This window comes from Ovis canadensis, chromosome 19 (assembly GCF_042477335.2).
Source record: "Ovis canadensis isolate MfBH-ARS-UI-01 breed Bighorn chromosome 19, ARS-UI_OviCan_v2, whole genome shotgun sequence".
In the NCBI taxonomy this organism is placed as follows: Eukaryota; Metazoa; Chordata; class Mammalia; order Artiodactyla; family Bovidae; genus Ovis; species Ovis canadensis.
The window spans coordinates 72,340,578-72,364,511 of NC_091263.1; the positions used below are offsets into that span (position 1 = coordinate 72,340,578).

At 59.9% G+C, this 23,934-nt stretch overlaps 1 protein-coding gene across 11 annotated transcripts in view; it reads right to left on the reverse strand.

The window, feature by feature from the left end:
- SLC6A6 (solute carrier family 6 member 6) overlaps nucleotides 1-23,934 on the reverse strand; it is a 97,799-nt gene that overhangs the window by 25,048 nt on the left and 48,817 nt on the right. For 6 of the 11 annotated variants that reach the window (XR_011250745.1, XR_011250746.1, XM_069561034.1 and 3 more), the window contains 4 exons: nucleotides 12,834-13,079; nucleotides 10,803-10,937; nucleotides 9,281-9,515; nucleotides 8-140 (listed from right to left, as the gene is read on the reverse strand). Coding sequence is in view for 9 of the 11 variants with exons in the window: in XM_069561034.1 (XP_069417135.1) it covers nucleotides 8-140; nucleotides 9,281-9,515; nucleotides 10,803-10,937; nucleotides 12,834-13,079 (749 nt within the window). In the remaining 2 variants the exon portion in view is untranslated. Of the gene's footprint in view, nucleotides 1-7; nucleotides 141-9,280; nucleotides 9,516-10,802; nucleotides 10,938-12,833; nucleotides 13,080-17,421; nucleotides 17,673-21,856; nucleotides 22,385-22,942; nucleotides 23,168-23,934 lie in introns of those variants that run through there. The other 5 variants (XM_069561041.1, XM_069561036.1, XM_069561043.1 and 2 more) reach the window with 5 other exon arrangements.

Consider the following 23,934-nt stretch of genomic DNA (forward strand, 5'->3'; position numbering starts at 1 on the left):
AACTCACTTTGCCCGTGGACTTGACGCCCTTCCAGATGCAGAAGAAACAGACCAGCCAGACCAGGAGGAGGCAGAGAGCAAGGTCCCACTTCAGAGCGCCCGGTTCGTCAATCCCAGAAGACAAGCTCAGCACCTTCCGCCTTCAAGCAAACAGAGCGCCAAGTCAGATGGGCCGGACCAGGGCTGGGAGAGCCAGCGCCAGGATTCCAGCAGTCTGGGGCTCAACCGTGCCTCCAAGCTGCGGGGATTCCGCTGGTCTTGGGAAATCTTAGCTAACGCCAGTTTCACAGAGTCTTAGGGAAGCCAACCAGGGGATGGGTCTGGACTCCTGAGTCGGGCGCACGTGGGTTCTATCCAGCCAGGCCTCAGGCAAGTTACGTTAAACCCCTAAGCCTCAGTTTCCTCGTCTGTGAACTAGGTACTGATTCCCATGTGATCGATTTCTCACAGACCTTTGCAGTGCTCCCTGTGGGCCAGACACTGGGTTCCGACTGGGCTCCAGCGTCCAACCACTGCCTTAACCACTTAACTTAACCACTGGGGGCTAGGTATCCAACTGCCTGCCTCAGTCTCCTCATCTCTAAAATGGGAATGACCACCTGCTCCCCCCACCCCGCCAGCCCACATTCTCTGTCCTGTCCCTGTTTTTGTATTTGCCCCCATTCCTTATCTGGATATCTCACTGAAAGATAGGTCTCCAGGGTGTTGGTTCTCTCTGGGGCTGCAGGACACCCACACGCCTCTCCGAGGGGGAAGAGAAAAGCCACGCAAAATACACTGGCCCCGGACGCCGCCAGCGGCCAGCACACCGCAGCAGGCCATTGCTGTCTTGGGGCTGAGACCCCAGGGCAGCTCCGGGCACCCAGGGAGGGCTGCTTCCTCACCTGCCCCCAGCCGGGGTTGTGACGGGCTTGGGAGGAGGTGAGCGAACCGTCTGAAGGACAATCAGCACAGCCAGCAGCTCCACTCAGCATCACATGGCAGAGCCTGGGCCTCTGGGGTCCAGAGCCTTGTTGACCAGGGGAGACGCCCACAGTGCTACTCAGACACGCCCCTGAGGGGCAGACGCCTCCTGGAACTGGGCTGGGGCCCCCAGGCTGCTGACACCGTGAAACTTAACACCCAGAAACTGACCCCGTGGTCCCGGAGCTCCGACTGCTGAGGCAGTGACCCAGGGCAGCCAGGCTGAGCACAGGGACACTGGTCCCGTGAGCTCTGCTGTCATAGGCTCCTGTTCCCGAGAAGCTGGCTCCCCCTAGAGACCCAGCTCCCTGTTCAAGGGCCACAGTCTCCGGCAGGAGCGGCAAGAGGGGCGTTTGAACCCGCCCTCCATTTCCTCTTCCGCAGAACGCAAACACGAGCTCTGGCCCCCAGACCACCCACAGCTCTCCGCCAGTCCGCGAGCAGGCCGATCCCCAGGATCAGGGCTCAGACGGCCCACTGGCCCAGGACACGTCCTCATTGCTTTTCAGTTTTCTCCAAAGACGCTTCAAAGCGAAGACCTTGAATAAATCCAAGGTTCCCACCTCAACTGGCACTCGGGCGAGGCCTTTCTGCGGCTCACCCCAACATCCAGGGGCTCCCTCAGGCACCGAGGCCACATCAACGAGGCTTCTCTAATTTACCTCATCTGGTCCAAGGGCTGGAAGTCACTGGCCCTATTTTACAGATGGGGAAAACTGAGGCTTGGAGTTCCAATCACCCACGGACACATGGCCAGCAGGTGGCAGAGCTGCCACCCTACATCAGGGCTGTCTGATCCCCAAAGCCGGTACTCTCCCGGCTCCACTGCCTTTTCTGATTAATACAGAAATCAGAGCCTTCACTTTAACAAGAATTGCTCCAGGCCTTGCTTCGGCAGGGCTCACGGGACCCTCAGGGCCGGGGGCCTCTTCACGAGGCAGGCTGTGCAGCTGGTCAAGTACAAGCACGTGGGCCTGGCCCTGCGGTGGCTTTAGAACAGGGCCCTTCCTGGCGCGGCCTCCAGGGCTCGGCTCCTTCCATGAAGCCGGGGCCTGCTGGGCAGCAGCCAAGGCTTCCGTGTGAATGGGTGGCCTCGGGGAGGCCCCTCTCTGCCGCCAGGCTTCCGGGGAGGTCTACCATGATGCTCCAGGTGCCTGGTGTCCTTCCGGCTCCCCGGCCGCCCCCTCACCCTGGATGTCGCCCTCAGGGGAGCCTGTCTTGCCTACCAGACTCCAGACACTCCGCAGACGAGGCACACAGCAGGTGCTCAGCCAGTGCCACGGCGTGTCCAGGCACAAGAGGTCTTCTCTTTCTCCTCAGGGGCGAGCTGACCACACCATCCTGACCACACCAGCCCCACGCTTAGGTCACAGGCACCCTCCTGCCGGCTCCCACTGCCGTGCCGGGCAAACCTGTGGTGCCCACTACGGAGGGGAGGGGGCCGCGCGGCCTTGCTCTGGCAGCCGCCCAGCCACAGAGGCCACAACGGGGAAATCGAGTCACGCACTTGCTTCCCCGCTGCTGGTGGCAAAGCCCCTCTGAAGCGCCAGCAGTAACCGTTGAAGGCACCTTTCCTGTGATCCAGCAATTCTATCCTAAGACTCTCCTGGATATGGCCAATGACAGGGTCCACCCCAAGCTGTTCGGGCTTCCCAGGTGGCCTTAGACCCCACCTGCCAATGCAGGAGATGTAAGAGACACGGGTTCGATCCCTGGGCTGGGAAGGTCCCCTGGAGGAGGGCATGGCAACCCACTCCAGTATTCTTGCCTGGAGAATCCCATGGGCAGAGGAGCCTGGCGGGCTACAGACCACGGGGTCCCAAAGAGTCGGACACAACTGAGCGACTTAGCACACACCTCGAGCTCTTCACCTCGGCTCTGTCTGCGGGAGCAGACATGGGAAACCAGCCACCCAGCGGGCCGTGGGAGGGGTCCGAGCAGGCGTGCAGCAGGCGCGTGGCGGAGCGTCACGCAGCCTACAGGACCTCAGGAATCTCCCTGCGCGCTGATCAGGGGCGATGTCCCAGGGGTGAGGCAAGTGACCGGGACACACGAAACAGTGGGGGAGTCGCTGGCCCGGGGGGGTGCAGGGGAGGGGGGCTGCCTTACCAGGGAATGTGTTTCTTAAACCATCTGAATGCTGTTAATGGGCGCATAGCACCTTCACAAAAATTAAGGTTCTTACAAAGGCTTGCAAGGGGCCAGCAGTGCAGACGTTCTAGGAACGGAACGAAAGTCCTCCCGTCAATCAGGGGTTGTCATAACAGAGCCCGAAGTGGGCTCACGGCCAAAGTAACCAACATCCTTTCCAAAGTCATCTCGGGGGTAGCTGGGAGGCCGAAGAGCATGCAGGCCCATCGGAATCCCTCTGGAGGGGACACAGTTTGAAGGACCCTTTCCTATTGGATGCCCACGAGGCACGGCCCAGATTTGTTGGGTCTTCCCTCTCTGGTGCACGGGACTGCTCGGTAAACTGTAGAGTGCCGGGCCCCAGAGGGAGGGAGGGCCTGCCGTGGTGCCCTGCCCTTCGCCAGTGCCTCCAACCTCCCCGGAGGCTGCACAAGTTCCCCCAAATCTGGCTGCATCGCCCCAAACCTGCCCCCACCCGTCCTGGCCCCTTCTGCTCCCGAGCGCTGTTTCAGCAGCCTCGTCAGTGATATTCCAGCCTCCACTCTCACCCCAGTCTGTTCTTATGAAGACAGAACCTGGCAACGCCCAAGGCAGGTGACGCTCGGCCTCTGCCCACACCTCCCGAGGCTCCCACCTACCTGCCCCAATCCCTCCTGCCTCCCTGAACAGGCTGGCCACGCACTCTGACAGTCAGCCGCAGACATCTTAAAGAGACAGGGTGGTGCCTGTTAAGAAGAGGCTGGGGCCACGGGCATACAGGGACAAGTTCCGTGCACAGCCTCCTCATCCCCAGGGCCGCCGCCCCTCCTCCCTGAGCCGCACTGGCTTCTGGTATGTGCCCTGAACAGGTCCAGCCCTCCCCGGCCTCGGGACCTTTGAACTGGCTGCGCCCCACCCCTTCACCAAGGCAGTTTTTCCTGGCCACCCGACGGGAAAAGCACTCCCGGTCACTCTCTTTCCCTCCCTCTCTAGGCTTTTTCTCCCTTCACGTATCATTGCTCGTTTATTACAATGCTACTCGCACCATCTGTCTCATGTCTGTCTGTCCTACGAAAGCGTCGTCTTCATGGAGGCAGGGCCTGCGTCTGTCCTGACTGTTGCTGGGTCCAGAACAGCGCCTGGCACATAGTGAGTGCTCAACAGACATAAGCAGAGTCGATTAATTACACCCATTTGCTTGATGGGGAAACTGAGGCTCAGAGAGGTTCAGGAATTCACTTGAAATTACCCAGGTTTTAAAAAAACAAAAACAATCAACCCTAGGCCTGGTTCTTTTTCTCTGATGCCACCCTGCGGACCACTGGGTATGATGCTATCCTTGGTGAGAGGCCCCAGCAGCCCAGGCTTCTCCGCACCCCTCACACAGAGAGGAGGAGATCGAGAGGTGAGCTGCATTCTTGTCCCAGAATAGGACTGATTCATTCCAGGGTGGGATCCAAAAAAAAACCGCCTGGACGTCTGTTTGGAGTCGGCTGCCCCGCTGCCGTCCAGCCGGCACTCAGAGATGTAAATACGTCCTCCGAGTGGGCCAAATCGTTTCCTTTTGAATGCCGGCCAGCCATTTATTGGCGATAGCTCTTCCCTGGAGACTGGCGGAGGCAACAATTATAAAAGAGCCCGTCCGCCCCGAGAAGGAGGCCACACAGGGCTCTCTCCACGCCGCCTCCACCTTCTGACAGCTGTAGGGGGAGATTGGCTGAGCAGGGCTTGTTTGCAAATATGACTCATTTCTTTGATTCTAATAAAGTCTAATGATATGTGCTGAGCTCCCAGGGGGCCCTGGAGGAACTGGGGAGGAAGGCATGGCTCCAGGCTGATGGAGGGCATCTGGCCAGATCTGACCCCGCCTGTCCTCCAGGGCCGGGGGGCAACAAACAGGACCCCCGGGACAGAGGTGACCTCAGGGCAGGGGTGAGCAGGATGGGGCGGGCTGCAGGCAGAGACTCTGCCTTTGCATCTCCGAGTGACTCAAGAGTTCAATTCCAAAGCTGGCGTGAAATGACCGTCTCAGGGTCCCAGGCACCCTTCAAGGGAGAAGGGCATCTCATCGGCTCCCACTGGGGTTGGCGCCTCAGTGTGCTGCAGACGGGGTGGGTGTGGGGATCCAGGCCAAGAGGAGACCCCAGGTGTCACCTGAGGGTGGGGTCCCATGCACACACACGTGGTACAACGTTACCAGTGCCTGCAGACTTGCCCTGGACTTACGGCCGGTGGGGACGCAGTCACGAGAGGAGGTGTTCAGGGCTGAGCTCTCTGCTACACCGAGCTGCCTGTGTGACCTTGGGCAAGTCGCTTAACCACTCTGATCCTCAGTGTCCCACCTAATAAGCCAGGCCCGAGGCCCATGCTCTTTAACCCTCAGCCAAGCGATGAGGTGATGGGGACCTCGCTACCTCTGAGAACCCTGGAGACGGGTGACCGCCCTGAGGCCGGGCAGCTGGGCCCCCAGGCTAGAGTCAGGGTCCCTGTTCTAGGATCGAGGGGATGGCAGCATGGCCAGCGGCTGTCCACTAGCTCCTCGTGGAAAACCAGAGAGGGAGGTGGGCCTGGCAGGGATGAGCGTCCAGGCCCTTCCCTGTTGGGGGCCAGGAGGAAGGCTCGGCTCTATGGCGCCTAGTTATCTAGAAGCCCAGGTGGCTCCTGAGCACTGCCAGGCCTCATGTGCAAAAGGAGCAGCCAGCTCAGGGTCCCACGTGTCTGGTGCAGCTGAGAGGGTGAAGAAAGCGAAGGCCAGGGCTGGGCTTTGGCTTCAAGGACCGGGAGACTGGCCTTGAGAAGATGCTCACGGCTCGGCAGCCCAGTGGGTACCAGCCAGCGACACCTCAGTCCCATCCCAGCAAGCCTCTCTCCGTGGACACCCCAGAGCTAGTCACTGCAAGGCCGGTGGCTATTCTGAGGGGAAATCGTACAAGCTGAGCTTCACCCTTAAGGGAAACCCATCTTCTGATGGCCAAGCCCCCTGAGGCCCTGCATACAGTCGGTGCTTAATATATGTGTCCCAGCCTGTCTCTCCCTAGTATGTTCCTTGAGCAGGTCCAGAGAACACAGATGTAATCACGTGATTCTCCGCCCCTTCTCTAGCTCCTGTGGCTCCTCCTCCCAGAAAACGAAGTGCATCCTCCTCTGCCGAGCGTCCAAGGCTCCACCCTTCTCCCTGGCTCCGCACGTCCTACGCGTGGGCCAAACCAAGGACGTGCTGCCACTCGTGAGCTTTACGACCGCCATGCCTCAGCATGGCTGTTCCTTCTGTCTAGGCTGTCTTTCCCTCTTTTTCTGGCCTAGTGAACTCCTACTCATCCCCCAAAGCCCAGCTCACCTGGCCCCTCTGTTTGCTGACAGGGAAACGAGGCCAGAGAGAGGGAGTGATGTGCTGCCCCAGGCTAACCCTAACCCTCCCTGGCTGGGGCAAGCCTACAAGCACGGAAAAGCCAGGAGAGGCTTCCAAACTGAGAGATGACGTGTCTGGCTTCACAGCTGACTGCAGAGACGCACCTGTAACGGGGTGAGGTGGGGGGAGACGGGGGTCTTCCGGGGGTGGGGAGGACAGCCATCTGGTTATACTCTACACAGAGAGCTTAGGGGACCAGACAGGGGTGGGGTCTGAGGCTGAAGCTGAGAGGAGCTGGGGACGACTCCTAGATGTGTTCCCTCCATAAACAGCCTCCATGAAGAGGGGATGAAATGCCGAGAGCAAGTCCCTGGGACGATGCTCACGGGCATTCTCTCTCCTTCGCCCTCTTCACACCCAAGAGAAGGGGAGGCCTTTGAAGGCAGGCAGCCTCGGCCCCTCCGGTGGCAGGCAGGTCCTCTCGGCCAAGCCTCCTCCTCCAGGGACTACAGTCTTCCCCAGGGTATCTGTGGACATTCAGCCAGGGCCCATGGAAGGCTGCAAAGGCTGGTGGGGCGGGGAGGCCGGGTGGGCGGTGGGCAGTCTCTGGACGGAGCTGCTCTCTGTGGACCATGCGGGCCAGGGAAGGGAGCTGGGGTGCTCAGGATGGGGGTTCTGGAAGGCAGGAGCCCTGGAGTCCCCCAGCAGGGCCCAGGCTGGGGGACAGGCACGGGAGAAGGCACGGGAGAGGACCTCACGGATCACGAGGGCTCAGGCCTGAGACAGAGGGGACAGCCCCTCTGTGATGGGGGGGGGTCACACGGGCATCAGGAAGGGGCCATTCTTAGTGCCCCCGAAGTTGAGCCTCAGGTGTCCCTGGGCAGGGGGCAGTTTCATCCACAACGGGGACACTAAGTAGACAGGGATGGTCATGCAGGGTCACATTCTGTTGGTGGGGGGTGGGGGGTGTCCTACCGCCCTGGGAGGGCAGGATTACGACCTCCCCAAGTACAGCTCAGGACGCTGAGGCTCAGAGAGGAAGAGGCACCAGCCCCAGCCAGCACTGGCAGAGCGGCGGCCCCCTCCCAGGCGGCCAACCTGCGCCCGGGGCAGTGAGGCCCTGGCGGGCACCAGAGGGGCTGGGTGGAGTGCCGGCATCCTGGGTGGGGCAGGCCCTGGGTGGTCAGGCTGTGCCAGGCACAGCAGAGAACGGACAGGGCCCTGGCCTCTGGCCCCATTCAAGTGAGAAGAAAGAAATGCCTGCATTTCTTTGTCTGCCAACTCAGCTGTCCAGGGATGGCGGGGGCGGGGTGGGGGGGTGGTTTGTGCCTGTAAAGGTCTTTGTCTGCAAGCGGAAAACACCTCTGAGGAAAGAACCCATTTGCAGGAGCCTCGGGACGTGAGCACATCCTGAAGGCCTGAGGTCAGGAGGGAGACGTGGATTACCTGGGGGAGTGGCCGAGTGGCCCTTTCCAGCCTGAGTCCCCGCCCCCCCTCACCGGCCCTGATGATCGGCTGGGAACAGCCAGCGCTTAGCTCCCTCTTCTGTGGTGCCGGGGCCAGATTCTAAGAGGGGGAGAGGCTCCTCGACGCAGCAAATCCACACACGAAGGAGAGGGAGTCTTGTCTGGCGGCGGCAAGGCCGTCCCTTAACACAGTTCCCTGCCCTGGCTCTCACCCCACGCGGGGCCTTGCCTGCTCCTTCCAGGGTTGGAGGGGCTGCTGAGTACCCGTTTAACAGCTTGTGGAGAGCAGGGAAAGCAAGGCACTCATCCGTTTTTGATGGGCTCCCAGCACTGGGTTAGAAGGACGACCCTGTACGTCAGCGAAGAGCTACCCGACTCCAGGCCTCCGTGGTCCGCCCTCCCCAGGACTGGCCGTGTGTACGCATCTCACTGGCTATAGCGTGGGCAACTTCAAAACATGCCCGTAATTCTCCTTCCTCTCCTAACGAGACGGAGCCTATTCCCCCACCTCTTGCCTCTTGAGTCTCAGGCCTCTTTTTGGCCAACGGGACCTTAACAAAAATGGTACCAGCAAAAGCTGGAAAAGTGCTCTCACACTGGGGCTTTCCCGTGTGTTGTTTTGGGATGCTCAGCTGCCTCGGAACAAGCCCAGGCTAGCCTGCAGGGTGATGAGACTATAGGGACCGGCTGCCTGTGGCACCCCAGCCAGGAGCCAGCCAGTCTCCAAAAGAGTGACCCCAATGCCATACAGCTGACCTAACGTGGGGAGCCCAGCAAAGCCCAGAAGAACTGCCCAGCCAAGCTTTGTCCCAGCTGCCAAGTAGCAGGACCATGAGTCAAACAAATGGCCGCTCCAATTTGGCGATGGGTGTTACACAGCAAATGCTAACTGATACATATGTTTCACTCTATCTACTCACCTGCTCACTTGAGTAACTACTTCAAGCTTCCTATATGCCTTTTTTTTCCCCCACTCTGGGCAATAACAGGTTTGATGTGCTAACTATATATATATTTTTCTAAAATACATTAAGAAAACTATATCATTTTCAGACAACATAAGGACATATACCTGCCTTTGGGAAACAATCCTCACAGAGATCCCATGGGTGTAGGAACGATTCATTGCCCTCATTTGACAGTTAAGGAAACTGAGGCTCAGAAAGGGGCAGTGACTTGCTGGAGGTCAAACAGCCAATAAAATGGCAGAACTGAGATTCAAGTCCAGGCCTGTCTGAGACCAAAGGCATGGATTTATCTCCAAATCTGCACCCCCTCTTCCACCCACCCCACCGCAAGGAAGTGGCTCCCACACCCCTAGGGAGAAGATGAGGGCAAGGGGTGCCCTCTGCCCCCACCCCACCCCCTCCTTCCTCCGCGAGGCCAGCCTTACTCCCAGAACTCGATGACAGGGGAGGTGAAGTTGGTGGTGCTATTGGAGACCCAGAGGCTCCGGTTCTTCCGCAAGGTGTCCTCCAGGCAATGGGGCGTGTTCCAGCTGTGGTTGCATTTTGCCCAGGGGAGCTCCGACTGGAAGGACTGGAATAGGTAGTACGTGGCCCAGGCGAGGATGACGATGTAGTATATGTTCAGGAGGGACACGATCACGATGGAGGCATAGCCGATGCCTGCGAGCGGGGGCAAGGGAGACGGGGATCGGAGGGAGGCCAGACCCGCCAGGCCACACCCTCAACCAGGAGCCCCTGGGATCTGCAGGCCTGGGGCCAGCAGGGGCCCTTCAACAGGGACCAGCAAACAAGTGTAGCAGGAACGCATGGCTGTGTGGATGGATAGGAAAATGACGGATGCTCAGACGAGTCAGACAGCTGGACAAACTGACGGATGTGCAGAAGAGGGGTAAGCCGATGACTGGATGAACGGATGGACAGATGGGTGGATGGATGGAGGGATGGATGGGCAGATCAATGGATGAATGGATGGACGCATAGACGGATGGCTGGATGGACTCAGGTGAATGGCTGGATGTTGGAATGATGGATGGATACTCACTTTGTTGGATGGATGGTGGTTGATTGGAAGGTTAGGTAGATGGATGGATGGATGGATAAGTAGAGAGAGCATGGCTAAATGGACACATGGATTGTGTAACTATCGACTAGTTTAATAAAAGAAAGGTTTAATGGATAGACAGATGGGTAGATTTACATGGACGACCGAGTAGTGAACAGACTTGCACATTCTCCCACCCCTGCCAGTTATAATCAGGACGGTATTATCTCATGAGGACATACTGGGAACTAGGCACAGGACTAAACGCTACAATAATAACAAGTGTTAATCGCTCAGCTGTGTCTGACTGTTTGCGACCCCGTGGACTGTAGCCCGCCAGGCTCCTCTATCCGTGGGGATTCTCCAGGCAAGAACACTGGAGTGGGTTGCCATTCCCTTCTCCAAGGGATCTTCCCGACCCAGGGATCGAACCTGGGCCTCCCGCATTGCAGGCAGATTCTCTACGATCTGAGCCACCAGGGAAGCCCAGCGGTAACAAAGCTGCCGCTGCTGCTTGGGGCTTCCTTTGCGTACAAAGCGCTTTTACATGGCTCTGTTGCTTTGCCTAGAAGTATGCGTGTTATTTCCATTTTATGGAGAGGGCAACTGAGGCACAAAGAGATGAAGGGACTTTCCCCAAAGTCACGAGAGTTAGCATAACGAGGGAGCGCGGCTTGAAGCCAGACGGTCGGGCTCCTGAAAGCCTTCTCTTCTACACCCTACTGCTCAGCGGCTACTGGGCCTCCCGTCCTTTGACACCCCAGAGAGGAGTGAGCAGCCGCCGCCGCTGTGTGCCAAGCCGGCCTGCGTGAGGCTCCAGTGTACCTGGCAAATAGTAGGTGCACAGTAAGCGTTTGCTGAGCCGAGGAACGCCAGGCCCCGGGCGGCCTTTGTCCCGTACTCACCAGCAAACAAGGGGCAGATCTTTTCCCAGCAGGTGATGCCCCCTTCAGAGGTGTACTGGCCTATGATTACCTCCAGGAAAAACACAGGCAGGCCGCCCCCAAACAGGAAAATGAAGTATGGTATGAGAAATGCGCCTGCAGAGAGAGAAGAGCGGGGTGAGGCTCAGGTTGGCCGAGGCCTGCACATTCTCCGTCCCAAACCCTCCCAGCCAGCCTGCTGGGCGCCTCTGTCCATGGGATTCTCCAGGCAAGAATGCTGGAGTGGGTTGCCATTTCCTTCTCCAGGGGAATCTTCCCGACCTGGGGACGTGATGGTGAAGGGCAGACTCCCAGACCTGGCTGAAAATTCTTGTCCAGCCAGCAACACCCTTCCAGGCTGCCCTCTTGTCTTCTTCCGATCTACCCAGTTGCGTGAAGCCTCCAAGCCTCTGCTGAAGCTCTGTGCCTGCCTGTCTTCCGCAGGTCTGTCCTTCTGAAGAAGGACCACCCAGCCCTCACATCTGGCTCAGATGGGCCTCCTGGTTGCAGCCTTCAGCTGGCCTTCCGTGGTCCAGCCAGGGCAGGAAGCTGAGAACCAGCTGGGAAGGGTGCTGGGAAGCAAGAGATGGGCCTCTCCAGCCGGGGGTGGGAGCCGGGGTACAAGGAGGGTGGCGAAGAGTCGAGCGAGGGCTCCCACCTGGCATCTACTACTGGCTTCAGCGGGTCCGCACACACTTTGAAAGTGTGGGTGACTTGGGCCGATGGGTATGTGCTTTGTTCCGGAGTGTCTAGGGCACTCATCAGAGTCCCAGAGGCACCTGAGCCTCCAGAAGGTTAAGAAACCAGGCTCAAGGGCAGGACCTCCTGCAAGGTGGTTCTGATGTGGGCGGGCGGGCAGCGTGCGTGTGCCCGGCTCTACTGGCTACCAGCCAGGTCACAGACCACCACAAGGAGCAGGGAGGGCGCTCTTACTGCTGAGCTCCTACTGACCAGCAGGTCTCCAGGACGTGCTGCCTAGCCTGAACTCCTCTGACGTCAGAGGATGCTAACTCAGGGCCTCCAGCAAGTAAAAAAAAATCAAACAAAAACTGAAAGAACAGACCAACCAACTAACCAACTGACCAAACAGAGAACTTATGTTTAGAAAATACCATCGCTAAGCAAAAGGGTCAAAAAGGCACAAACTTCTGATTAGAAGATAAATTCGTCCTGGGCGTGTCGTGTACAGCATGGTTGCACACCAGTCACGATACACCGGATGGTGTGTTTGAAAGTTGCTAAGAGGCTTCCCTGGCAGTCCCGTGGGAAACGCTCTGTACTCACAATGCAAGGGGCATAGGTCTGATGCCTGGTTGGTGAACTAAGATCCCGCATGTGGGGGAAAAAAATAAAAAGAAGTTGCTGAGAGTGTAAAGCTTTACCAGCTCTGATCACAAGAAGACAAAAATATATGTAACTATATGAGGTGATGGATGTCAACAAGACTTACCGTGATCATTTCACAGTAAAGACATCAGTCATCTTGCATGCCTTAAACTAAAACAATGCTATACGTCAATTCTATCTCGATAAAACTGAAAAAATTAAAATTAAAAACATCTTCATTGTACTTTTTTTTTGTCCTGGATACCTATCCATTACTGCAAAAGACACTGGTTTTCTATTCAGAGTGGGAAACACGAAACTTGGTTTTGAACTACAACTGGTTTAAGTTAGAAAAGCAAGAGCAAGGGTTAAAAAAGTTCTACAGTCAGGCAGAGTGGGGAGGTGCGGAGCTCCGAGGCCTTGGAGGCTTGGGCCTGGCCTTGTGGCGGCCTTCAGAGATGGTAGACTGGAGGAGAGGGTAAGGAATCCGCTCGAGCTCACACAGGAAGGCTCTGATAGAACGCCATCCCGGCCACGTTCATCTCCCGCCTCCGAGGATCGCGGTGGGAGCGGAGGCAGGCTGACCTGGGGGAGGTCGAGGCGGAGGCCTGAAACGCTGGGCGGGGGAGCCCCCTCGCTGTGCCCCGGCGACCCCTCCAGCCCGCCCTCTGCCCAGCCCAGGCTCACCTCCACCGTTTTTGTAGCAGAGGTAGGGGAAACGCCAGACGTTGCCCAAGCCGACGAAGCCGCCGGCCACGGAGAGCACGAAGTCGATCCTGCTGGCCCACTTCTCCCGCTGCGGGGGCTTCCCCTCGGCCTCGTCCTCCGGCCGGGTGCCCGGGCTCTTCCCGGGGGACGGCTTCAGGATGTCCTTGTGGAAATCTTTCAGACACTGCAGCTTCTCCTTTGTGGCCATATCCTCCTCCTCGCTTTCTACGGCGGAAAGAGCAGACCCCGACGTGCGTCAGCAAGGGGCAGGCTGCGCGTCCTGGCACGACCCCGCGGGCCACCGCTGACCTGCCGGGCCCGAGGCGGAGGGCCTGCCACCCCCTCGTCCGTCCACCCCTCGGACCCCCCACCCCAGGTGATCGGGAGCCTGAGGATCCGGGGACCGATAGCTGCCATCCCCTAGCCACCTGTCCAACAGAAGCACCGGGGCCCATATCCACCAGCCCCGAATGCCACCCCCCTCATTCTGCACCTGCAGGGAGATGAGCACAAAACCACCCAGCCCTGGCAGTGTCTCCGCAGAACACAACCCCCTCCACGCAGGTCTAGCATCGCTTCCAGATCACAGCCTGCCTGCATCCTCTAGAGATCGTCTCCGAATCTCAGGTTTGCAGAGAAACTGGTGCCGCGGGGCAGGCCCTGGCCCAGCGGAGGTGCTCACCCCTCACGGTTTTAAAGAACGGAGCTTCAGGCTGGCATGTTTTCACGCTCCAGTGTTTCCAAGCATGTGTTTCAGTACTTGGAAACAGGGTTTCCATAAAATACAGACCACGGGAGCCTATGAAATACACTGGCGTCTTCTTAGCCAGTCGCATGCCTGCAGCATCAGGACAGGGATTTGCGCCGGGACAGGACTCTGGAAGGACTCCTGGTAGTTCCCACGAGTCCAGCCCTCATCATCTGTGCTCCGGTCCACCCTGACCCCTGGACCACCCAGGCCCCGGCCCGCTGATCGCCCTGTGGGTTCAGCAAGGGGGGGAGCCCAGGGTTATCAAACCTCTAAGCTGCTCATGCTCACCCTCAGTGGCCCCCTGCTCGGACCTCATCCCAGAAGTCTACAACCAGCCACTGCGGCAACCCCCTCTCTGTACTGCGTCTGGTCCCCGAGTCCTCAGTGTTCCTGGCAGCTTGACCTTGAGAGCAAGAGCATCCGGGTCCCGCCCAGCAGGAGAAGGTGCCTCCTACCCCCATGTGCCAGAGGACCATGAAGAGCGGGGAGCTTCAGTCTCCCCGAATTCAGAACGAAAAGGATGAAGGCAGAGGGTGTTGATGCAGAGCCAGCTGCTTGTCTTTATGAGCCAAATGGGTGGCCAGTGCTGACTCTCAGATTCCGGGGTAAAGTCGAGATTTCTAGGTTTCCTGGAGAAACCAGAAGGTGGACCCTACGTTGGACTCACTCCTACGGCGGCCATCCGCTGGACCGGGGGGGCCATCACCCTGGTGCACAGGGCAGCTTGCCCCCGGGACCTATCCAGGGGCATCTGAGTCTGCACTGAGTTACAGTGGCATGAGCTGAAAATGCCTTGGTTGCTTCCTTGCTAACAGTCTCCTCCTCAACTAGAACGGAGTCTGCAGGGTGCCGGGACCTGCCTTGCCCATGGCTGGGTGTCCTGAGCTGGTGCACAGTAGGTCGTCAGCTAAGAACGGCTGGGTCGCTGGCTCCCAGAGTAGGTACGCAGGTAGCTGGGGCCCAGTGGCACCCCCCAACTCTGCTGCTTCCCAACCCTGGGATACCGTGGGGCCTGAAGGAGGTCCGGCCGGGCCAGGTGACAACTGCCAAGGACCAAGGGAGGCGAGGAGGGCACGCTGGCCTGGCCCTGGCCCTGGCCCCTGCAGCCAGGCCCTCGAGGGGCCGTGCTGGGAGGAGGAGAGGCACGTAAGCACACAGAATCCCCGCTTCCCCCACGCCTCCTTCCTCTCCCTGGCTCGGGGTGGGGGACCCCGATTGTTTCGCTATCTGGCAGTGAGCAGACCGAGAAAAGGCTTCCTGGAGCCGCCGGGCGGCTCACCGGGCCTTCCTCTGTCTCCCGGAGCGCAGACGGCGGGGCATCCGCAGGCCTTTCTTCCCCTGCTCCCCTGGGGCGACGCGGGGTTCTGCCGAGCGCACGGCTACTGTAAAAATAGCCCGAGCGGCCAGCATTGTTCCAGCACGGAGCTCTGCAGCCCCCGATGGTTATCTCTGGGCCCATTGTGGCCCGGCTGGACGGCAGCATAATTGGAGGATGTGGGACTCCACTCCCTCCTGGTAGAGATGTTTTCCAGGGAATGACCCTGGAGTCTCCTCATCAAGACGGGCTGGTGCCGCCCTTTCAGGCTCTCCTTGGATCTTGGGGCCGGAAGGCGCTTCACCAGGTCAGCCAGGCGGAGGGGGTGGTGACTGGTGGCTGCTCATACAGCCTGTGGGCGCTTGCGAAAGCCACCCTGAGTCCTGGCTCTGAGCTCTGGACCCAGGCCCATGGCCCCCTCTGGCCCTAGAGAACCCTCGGGAAACGAGTGCGTGCAGTCAGTTCAGTCGTGTTCAACTCTTTGCAACCCTCTAGACCGTAGCCTGCCAGGCTCCTCTGTCCATGGGATTTCCCAGGCAAGAGTACTGGAGTGGGTTGCCATGCCCTCCTCCAGGGGATCTTCCCGACCCAGGGATCGAACCCGCGTCTCTTGTGTCTCCTGCATTGGCAGGCGGGTTCTTTACCACTAGCGCCCCCCGGAAAGCCCTGAAACGTGAGCCAGGGGGCAAAATACAAGCTCCCTGAGCCCCTCGGCTCCAGGCTCTCTGGTGCCAAGTAAGATAAGACTTCAGCCCCTCTTTCCCACACTCAGGAACTCATCTTATTGACGCCTGTAGCTGAACCAGGAGCCCGTCATGTCCTGGCGTCTGCGGTGGCCCCACTCCTCATTTCTAAGGTGTCCACGGAGATGTACTTCAGGGACGCCCCCCACCTGTGGCCGCCCCGTCACAAGCTCGCTGGCCTTCGGGAACGCACAGCCCAGCCCTGCCCACGCTTTACTCGAGACGCACACACGCCCGGACGAGGTCAGCCGCGGGCAGGCAACCCCGACTCCCCCTCGGAGGGGAGGCTCTTTCCAAGCCCCTCTGGAGCGTCCGACCGGCCCCGTACCCGTGGAAGCCCACAGCAGCGCGACCCGCAGATGCGGCCTCCGGTACGTTCCTGACATCCACCCACGTGTCTCCATCACCCAGGCAACCAGCTGGCGCAGGCCCCACAGCCCTCCATGGACATCCCCTGCAGCCTCCGCCCGGGTGCCCCCTGCTGCTACTCTGCCCACCCCACCCCTACACTCTGTTCTCAAAACCCCAGCTGGAAGCAACTCACAAAGCACTTTCAGATCCCAATGCCCTCCTACCCAGCGCTCCGCTCTCCCAGCAGAAGAAGACATCCGCCACAGCCTACTGGATCTCAGCATGGGCCCTTTCTCTGGGACGCTGGCCCCACGGAACCGCTTTGTGTTCAGCCCACTCCTCAGCCTCAGGCTCCCTGCACGGAGGCCTCAGGCCCTCTGCAGACAGCCTGGCCCCTGCAGGAATCAGAGCGTGAGCCCTGGCCTGGAAGCTGAGGGCCATTTCCCAGCTGAGTGACCTCAGGCAAGTTGTGCAACCCCTCTGGGTCCTCAGTGTGTCAAAGTGTGAAGAGGGATAACTGTGGCCACCTCACAGGGATGCTGTGAGGACTGAACAAGGGGGTTCCCAGAGCAAATACCCCTTCACTAGTTATCTGCCAGTACTCCTGGGCTTCCCAGGTGGCTCAATGGTGAAGAATTTGCCTGCCAACGCAGGAGACATTAGACACGCAGGTTCAACCCCTGGGTCAGGAAGAGCCCCTAGAGGAGAACATGGCAAACCGGTCCAGTATTCTTGCCTGGAGACTCCCCACAGATAGAGGAGCCAGGTGGGCTACCGTCCACGCGGCCACAAAGCGGCAGACAGCACTGCGCACAAGCGTGCAGGCCAGCATTACCGCCGCCGTCACCACTATAACTATCACGGGGTCCACTGCCCCTGGGGTATGGAAGGCTCTGGTCCTACACAGGGCGAGATCAACAGGGCCCAGAGAGGCCAAGCGACGCTCCTGAGGTCATGAAGCCGGGCACGACGGCAATCGCGGCTTTCCGGGGCCCTCAGCTCTGCCCTCAGCGTCGCTTGGCCGGTCCAGCCCATCCATCCTGGCAGACTCGCCATGCGGCTCACTCACTGCTGGTCGTCACCCGCCAAGAGCGCGCCCCCTGCTTCAGGAAGCACTTGGGGGCGAGCCTGCTCTGCGGGCGGCCCGGCGGCCCGCCGCCTTGCCGGCCAAGTGCTGTTTCCCTTGGCGCCAGGCCCAGGGCTATTCTGCAGCGACCGTGACACATGATTCCCCATTTTAAGAGCTTCCTCTTTGCTCATTACAGCTACAAGTGATCAGAGAATCCGCTCGAACACAGAGGCTTTGGGACCAGACTCCCACATGAGGCTCCTAGTCCCGTGTTGCCAGGGTGGAAGCCAGAACCAGCCGCACCTGAAGACGGATTTGCACGTCACCTCAGATCTCACCTTGAGCCAGCAACGCCGTGGGGTTCCAAGACGCTCCTTGGCTTCCTCCTAATTTCAAGCTACCAGGTTTTGGAGTCCCTGAAGTCTGGGCTGAGCTGCCTATAAACAGTTTTCTATTCCTTCCTCTGGAGAAGGCAATGGCACCCCACTTCAGTACTCTTGCCTGGAAAATCCCATGGATGGAGGAGTCTGGTAGGCTGTAGTCCATGGGGTCGCTAAGAGTCGGACACGACTGAGCGACTTCACTTTCACTTTTCACTTTCATACATTGGAGAAGGAAATGGCAACCCACTCCAGTGTTCTTGCCTGGAGAATCCCAGGGACAGGGGAGCCTGGTGGGCTGCTGTCAATGAGGTCGCACAGAGTCGGACACGAGTGAAGCAACTTAGCAGCAGCAGCAGCGTTCCTTCCTCAAACACCCTCAGCGCTACAGCAGGAATTTTTAGGGCTGTTTTCTTAACAGGGAGTCGAGGCTCAAGCAGGGAAGTGAGTGGAAGGAGGCTGGTGGCAGAGTGCCCAGCTGGTGTGCCCGGTGCTAGAGGCACCGGGGCGAAGGTTACGGGGAACTCTGCAAGGCTTGCCGACAGGGACAGTGAAGCCAGGGGGAAAGGTCTGCGGAGCTGGTGGGGGGCTGGCAACCGCGAGTGCCCCTGCGCCAGCCAGCTGTGTCTTGAACTGAGATGTTGCTCTGGGCCCTCCCCCCAACTCTGCCTCACCTTTCCCTGCAGAATCGGAACCTTCGCAAGTAAACAGTCTCCCACCCAGCTCTCTCCTGTCAAGGACAGTGAGCCAGGTCACAGACCTGACCCGCTATCACAGGCTTAACCCCTCAGGAGTCCCTACCAGGTTTTTCAAGTAAGAGAGCAGGGACTTCTTCTCTTTACTTTTTGGGGTACTTCCCCCACCCTAAGAGGGCCTAGCGCACAGCCAGGCTATCTGATTGATCTCTGGGCCTGACCTCTGGGGGGTTAGGCCAGCGACTCCCAGGACCCCAGAACGAGGTGGGGAGCTGGACACAGAGCCGTTCATGTCACAGGTCGGGAGCTGCCAGCTGCACGGCCCCCAGCCCACTGGGAAACCGTGGGAAGAAGCACACGACTGGGCGCCCTGCCGGCCCTTTCCAGAGCAGGGGTCCCGCCTGCTCTCTCCCTTCCTCGTTCCCCCGACCACTCCAGAGCCCGTTTCTGGACTCACAGAGGCCATGACCCAGCCGTGTGACCTGGGGCAACTAACAGCCTTCTCTGTGCCTCAGTTTCCGCACTGGTTAAAACACTGGGGGTTAAACCTAAAACTCGCCTCACGGAGATCAAACAGAATGACGCCTGTAAACCATGGGTGCACGGTGCCTGGACATACAAGTGATTAATAACTATTAGCCATTACTGACGAGAACATCTGGCCAGGCTGGGACGTTATTCCCTTAGGTGACCTCCTGAGTGTTCAAAGGAAAGGAAAAGAAAGGGGGCTCCACTGGCGGGGTGCTGGCGGCACGCACACTTGCTAGCGTGGACATTTATCCAGCACTGTGCGAAGCGCTTTGCAAGCATTTTCGGAGTGGGCCCCATCCGTGGGTGCCTTCTGCTGACCGGGCGCAGAGTGGTGAGCTTACTCGCCCAGGGTCACACAGCAAGTGAGAGGCCGCCGGAGCCTCCCGTGGCCCCAGGGCTCCTTTGGGCTCTCAAGTTCTCAGCTGCTCAGCTGTTTTGGGTCCCTCGCTCTGGATTGGTCACTACGGGAAATCGGGTCCGGTGCTTTTACGGCCGGCTTCAAGCTACCGGGCCGGGCTGACAGATTAGGGAAGTAGGTGAAGACGAACGGGGAAGTGAGGGCCGCAGGACAGACACTGAAGGGGCCGGGCCTGGGGACTGCGGCAAAGTCAGCGCCCAGGGTCACAGGGCTCGGCTCAGAGGCTGGGGTGGGGCGAGCGGAGCCAGGGACTGCAGGCTTCCTCTGGCAGACAGGAAGAGTCTCCTGAACGTCCCTGATAAGCTCTGAAGGGGCTCTTTTCAGCACTGACCCCACGGGCTCAGTGATGAGACAGCCTGGGATCAGTTAAAGTAAGGTCTGCCCCAGCACGCGGCACACATACCATCCTGGCCCTAGAGAATGTTTACAGCAAAGCGCCAGAACAAACCAAGAGGCGTGCTGAGAGCACTATTTCAATACTAGGGATAGCTGTTTTTGAAAAGAAAGTGAAAATAAATTTTAAAGGGTTTTAAAAAATTCTCTTCCATGAAGAGCTACACCTTTTAAAGATCCGATCGTCTGTTTGAATCCTGTAGTCTGTATCCTCCTGTCTTGGTTATCCATTCCTAACTCAGGCTAACTCAAGCACGACAGGGGCTCAAATGCCTCCGGGGACCTGGCAGGCAAAGGACGGGGTCCCGGGGGAAAGGGCCTGCAGAATATGGGAGTCTGGGCTCCAGACGGCAGCTCCCAAGTTCAGCCACTGTGGTCGAGGCTTTTGGGGTTGAGGCCACTGGGGCTAGACCCTCCAAATTCTCAAGAGGTAGTGAATCTGAGGCGTCTGTGCACAGACGGCTTCCAATGTCTACAACACACCCTTGGGGGCCCTGCGCCCAGTCTGTCCTCTTTGGTCAGACCTCTGCTCCTGGTCACCCAAGGCAGCCGTGGCGAAGGGCGGAACAGGCTCGGCTGGAGATGCTGACCGGCCCGGCCTCCGAGGTCGGATGGCTCGCCCCCGTGAGGTCATCCAGGAAGCCCAGCATTGTTCTGCCAGGAACCAGGTCGAAACAAAGAGCGAGGACTCTGCGGTCCTAGTGAAAGTGAGTTCTGCCCGGAGAATTGTTCTCAGCACGGCAGCTCCCGGGGACAGGCTTTGTGACTTCCTGGGCTCAGCGTCCGTGGGTGAGGCCCTCCCCACCCACCACGGAGACTCACATCTACCCCACCGGAGATCCCCCACGCTGCTGAGAGCACCCCGAGACTGGCTCAGCCTCAGCCTTCAACCTGCAGGAGTGCTGACTTTGCTCCCAGCCTTGCGGAGCCTCTCCATTTCACAGATTGGGAAACTGAGGCTCAGAACAGGGCGGAGGGGGTGGGGAGGGGGGTGCCCGGGGCACAGGGCCACCAGGCCAGGCCGAGAGTCGCCCCTGATTCCAGGCGAGCGGTGCCACCCCAGGACAAGGCGGCCTCTGCACAGGGTAGAGGCCTGTATGTAGGGCGGGTAGTGTTTCTCCACCTGTGCTTTGCAGAGGAAAAAGTGGGCGAGAGTGAGCTGGTTCTGCAGAGGGTTGGCCTCCAGGACAACGTCGGGGGCGGGGGGGGGGGGGCAGGATGTGGGCCCGAGGTACAGCCTTCTTCCCCATCACCAGGCCTGCAGGGGGCGGGGGCGGAAGGCGCTGCGGGCAGGCCGTTCTCTGCAGCTGGGCAGGCGGGGGCGGGATAGCCAGCGCTGCCCTCGAGGGGAAGGGCCGCTGGGCACCCAACATGCCCCAAACATGGGCCCCCAGGCACTGGCCCTGGAGGCCGCTGAGTCAGGGCGCAGGGCAGTAGGCGAGGAGTCAAGGGGGCTGGGGCTGGTTCTGGGTCCAGCTCTGTGGGCCAAACAGTGTCTGGGGAGGAGTGAAGTGTGGGCAGCTCCAGCGAACAGGGAGGAAACTGACCCAGCGCCTCCTCTACTGGGTGCCAGGCGCTGCTCAGGGCCCAGGGCCCAGGGCCCAGAGGTGAGCCCCGGAGCTGACATTCCAGAAGGGGACCCAGACGCTAAACACACCCACACACACGAGTAAATATTTACTGCAGAAGAGAAGACAGACAGGAGGATGAGGACGCGGGGAGTTAGGGCCCGCCCCCTCCACCCCGAGCGGGGGAGGTTTTGTAACAGCAGGCGCTCCCTGAAGCCTGGCTCTCTCTGGGCAGGCCCTGTGCTAAGCCCTTTCTGGAACCAAGCCATCTATTCCTCTTACGAGCCTGGATGAAGGTATGAGGCTCAGAGAGAGAGAGTTGCTTGCCCAAAGTCACACAGCAATGGGCTTCAGGGTCTGCGCCCTTAATCGCACCGAAGCTGGGAATTGCTCGGCAAACATCCGGGGAGTGAGCAGGGTTCTCTGAGCAGGGACGGTGTGTGTGGAGAGGTCACACGGAGCCTGGCGAAGGCCAGGTCGGAATGTGGAACTGCCCGGGGCAGAGAGCTTTGGGCTGCCCTAGGGACATGGCCTGGCCCCCTCCCACCCTGAGAGGGATTCGAGCTTGTGCTGGGCTTTCCTCTGTAAGATGCTCCCAGGAGGGAATTTCTAGTCCTGAGTCCCGAACCCGCAAGCCCCAGAGCCGCCGGCCTCCTTGGGCCGAGTGGAGCACCGCTGAGACAGGCTGACACTGTCTTCTGCAAACAGGGGCCAACCAAGGGTGGGCGGCTGGAACTGCCGCCCCGTGGCCAAGGGCCATAACGTGGGGGACCCAGGGGAGAACTCACCCTTGTGAGGCTGGACCGCTGTCCCCTCCGTGGTGGGTAAAGCCCACGGGACTGGCAAGAACCAGGGTTAGCCTGGACCCTACACCATCTGTAGGTTCCAGGGACATGTCACTTCCCCGGGACCCCTTCCAGGAAGGGCCCCGCCTGGACTGAGCCCGACCACCTTTCCTGCCCTCAGGATGCTAGTCTCCAGGGACGCGGGGGCTCATTTTGTCATGATGTCGCAGAAACAGTGGTCAAGGAGGACACAGTCCGGTGTCTGCTACGAGCGAGCCTCCAAGGACCCGTGGCCGGCTGGACTGGACCCCCTGGGGGAAGGCGGGGCTCCGGGAACAGCCAGGCTGCAGGGGTTTATCTGGGGGTGGGGTGGGGGGGCTCGGGCCCCAGTGCCACCCTGGAGACTGCCAGGACGGGCAGTGACTGCCGCTTGGGTAAAGCGGAGGCCGCTGCTGCTACAGGGGCGCGGGGGGCCTGTCCTGGCGCCTGGGGGCGGTGAGTCAGCAGGCAACGGCCTCCTGGCCCTGACTCACCCGCCACAAGCCTGTCACTCTTCCCCCCCCCCACCCCGCCTGCCTCCCTGCACCCCACCCCCACCCCCACCCTGCCCCAGGCTCTGCCGGAAGTCGGGGTGTAGCGGGTCAACCACGATCCCTAAACGGGCGCTGCTGAACCAGAGATCCTTGCTGGAGGCCACGGAAAAGGAGACGAGAGAAAACAAAGAAAGGCTCGGTTTCCATTTTCTCAAAAAACGTCCCCTTTCAAGCTGGAAGAACCCCTAGAGCCGCCTGCATCTCGCCCTGCCAGCGAAGAGCGCACATAGCCACTCCCCGGCTCTGCACAGATAGGGAGACAGACAGACAGACCAGGGCCAGCTAAGGGCTCGCCTGTAGGCCCCCCGCCCGCTCAGAGCCGGCCACCCCGACTCCGTCCCCAGGGTTCTGCCGGAAGTCACAGCCCTGGGGACACCCGCCGGGGCCGTGTGTTTGTGGCAAGGCCTTAAGCAAGTCACAGCCATCAGCCTCAGCGTCACCGCGTGAAGGACGGCTATCACGTGCCGTCTGCAGGGGTGGACAACTCCCAGCTCACCCATGTCTGTAAACAAGCTCCCCGTCCTCACTTTGCCTCTTTCAAGCAGGTTTCTCCTCCTCGCCCAGCTCCACACTTCACCTCTGCCTCACTTCAAAGAGAGGTTGCTCCCCGGGGAACGAAACAGCCTGCGATTCAGCTCGGCAGACGGGGTGGCCCACTAGCACGGCCGCCCGCAGCGCAGAGGGAAGGGGCTGGCTGCCTGCGCTTTCACTTCCTGGGCCTGAAAGTCGCATTTGAAGCATCCTCCACCACCCGGGGCTTCCCTGGAGGCCCAGATGGTAAAGAATCTGCCTGCGGGGCAGGGGATGTGAGTTTGGACCCTGGGTGGGGAAGATCCCCTGGAGGAGGAAATGGCCACCCACTCCAGAATGCCTTGCCTGGAGAAGCTCATGGACAGAGGAGCCTGGTGGGCTTCATATAGTCCATGGGGTCGCAAAGAGTCGGACACGACTGAGCAGCTGACACGTCCACTTCCCAGCACCCAGAGTCCCCAGCAGGACGCCCAGGGCCTCTGAGCCGCACAGCCTGCACACCTCGGCTCCTGCGGCTCCCTTGGCCCGGCACACTGTTCCCCGCATAACCCGCAGGCAACCTCCCCAGACAACGGCCTGGCAGACCCCCGGTCTCCCCGCTGTGCTTTCCCGGATGGCACAGGCCACGTTGCCTCTGCCCCACACTCCCTGGGCCTGCTCCCCAGCACGCAGCACCAGGCTCGACAAACACGGATATCTGTCAGATGAAACATTTGCGGCTCAGGACGTGGGGGACCCTCGGTGCGGGAGTAAAGCTCTCCCACTTTGCAGTGGTGTGGCCGCCTCGACGAGGGCGAGGGAGCAAAGATGGAGCAAAGGGCAAGAGCAGACGTTCAGGGACGTCCCTGGTGGTGCGGTGGACAGGAATCCGCCTGCCAAGGCAGGAACACGAGTTCGATCCCCAGTCCGGGAAGACCCCACACGCCCTGGAGCAACCGAAGCCCGTGTGCCACCACT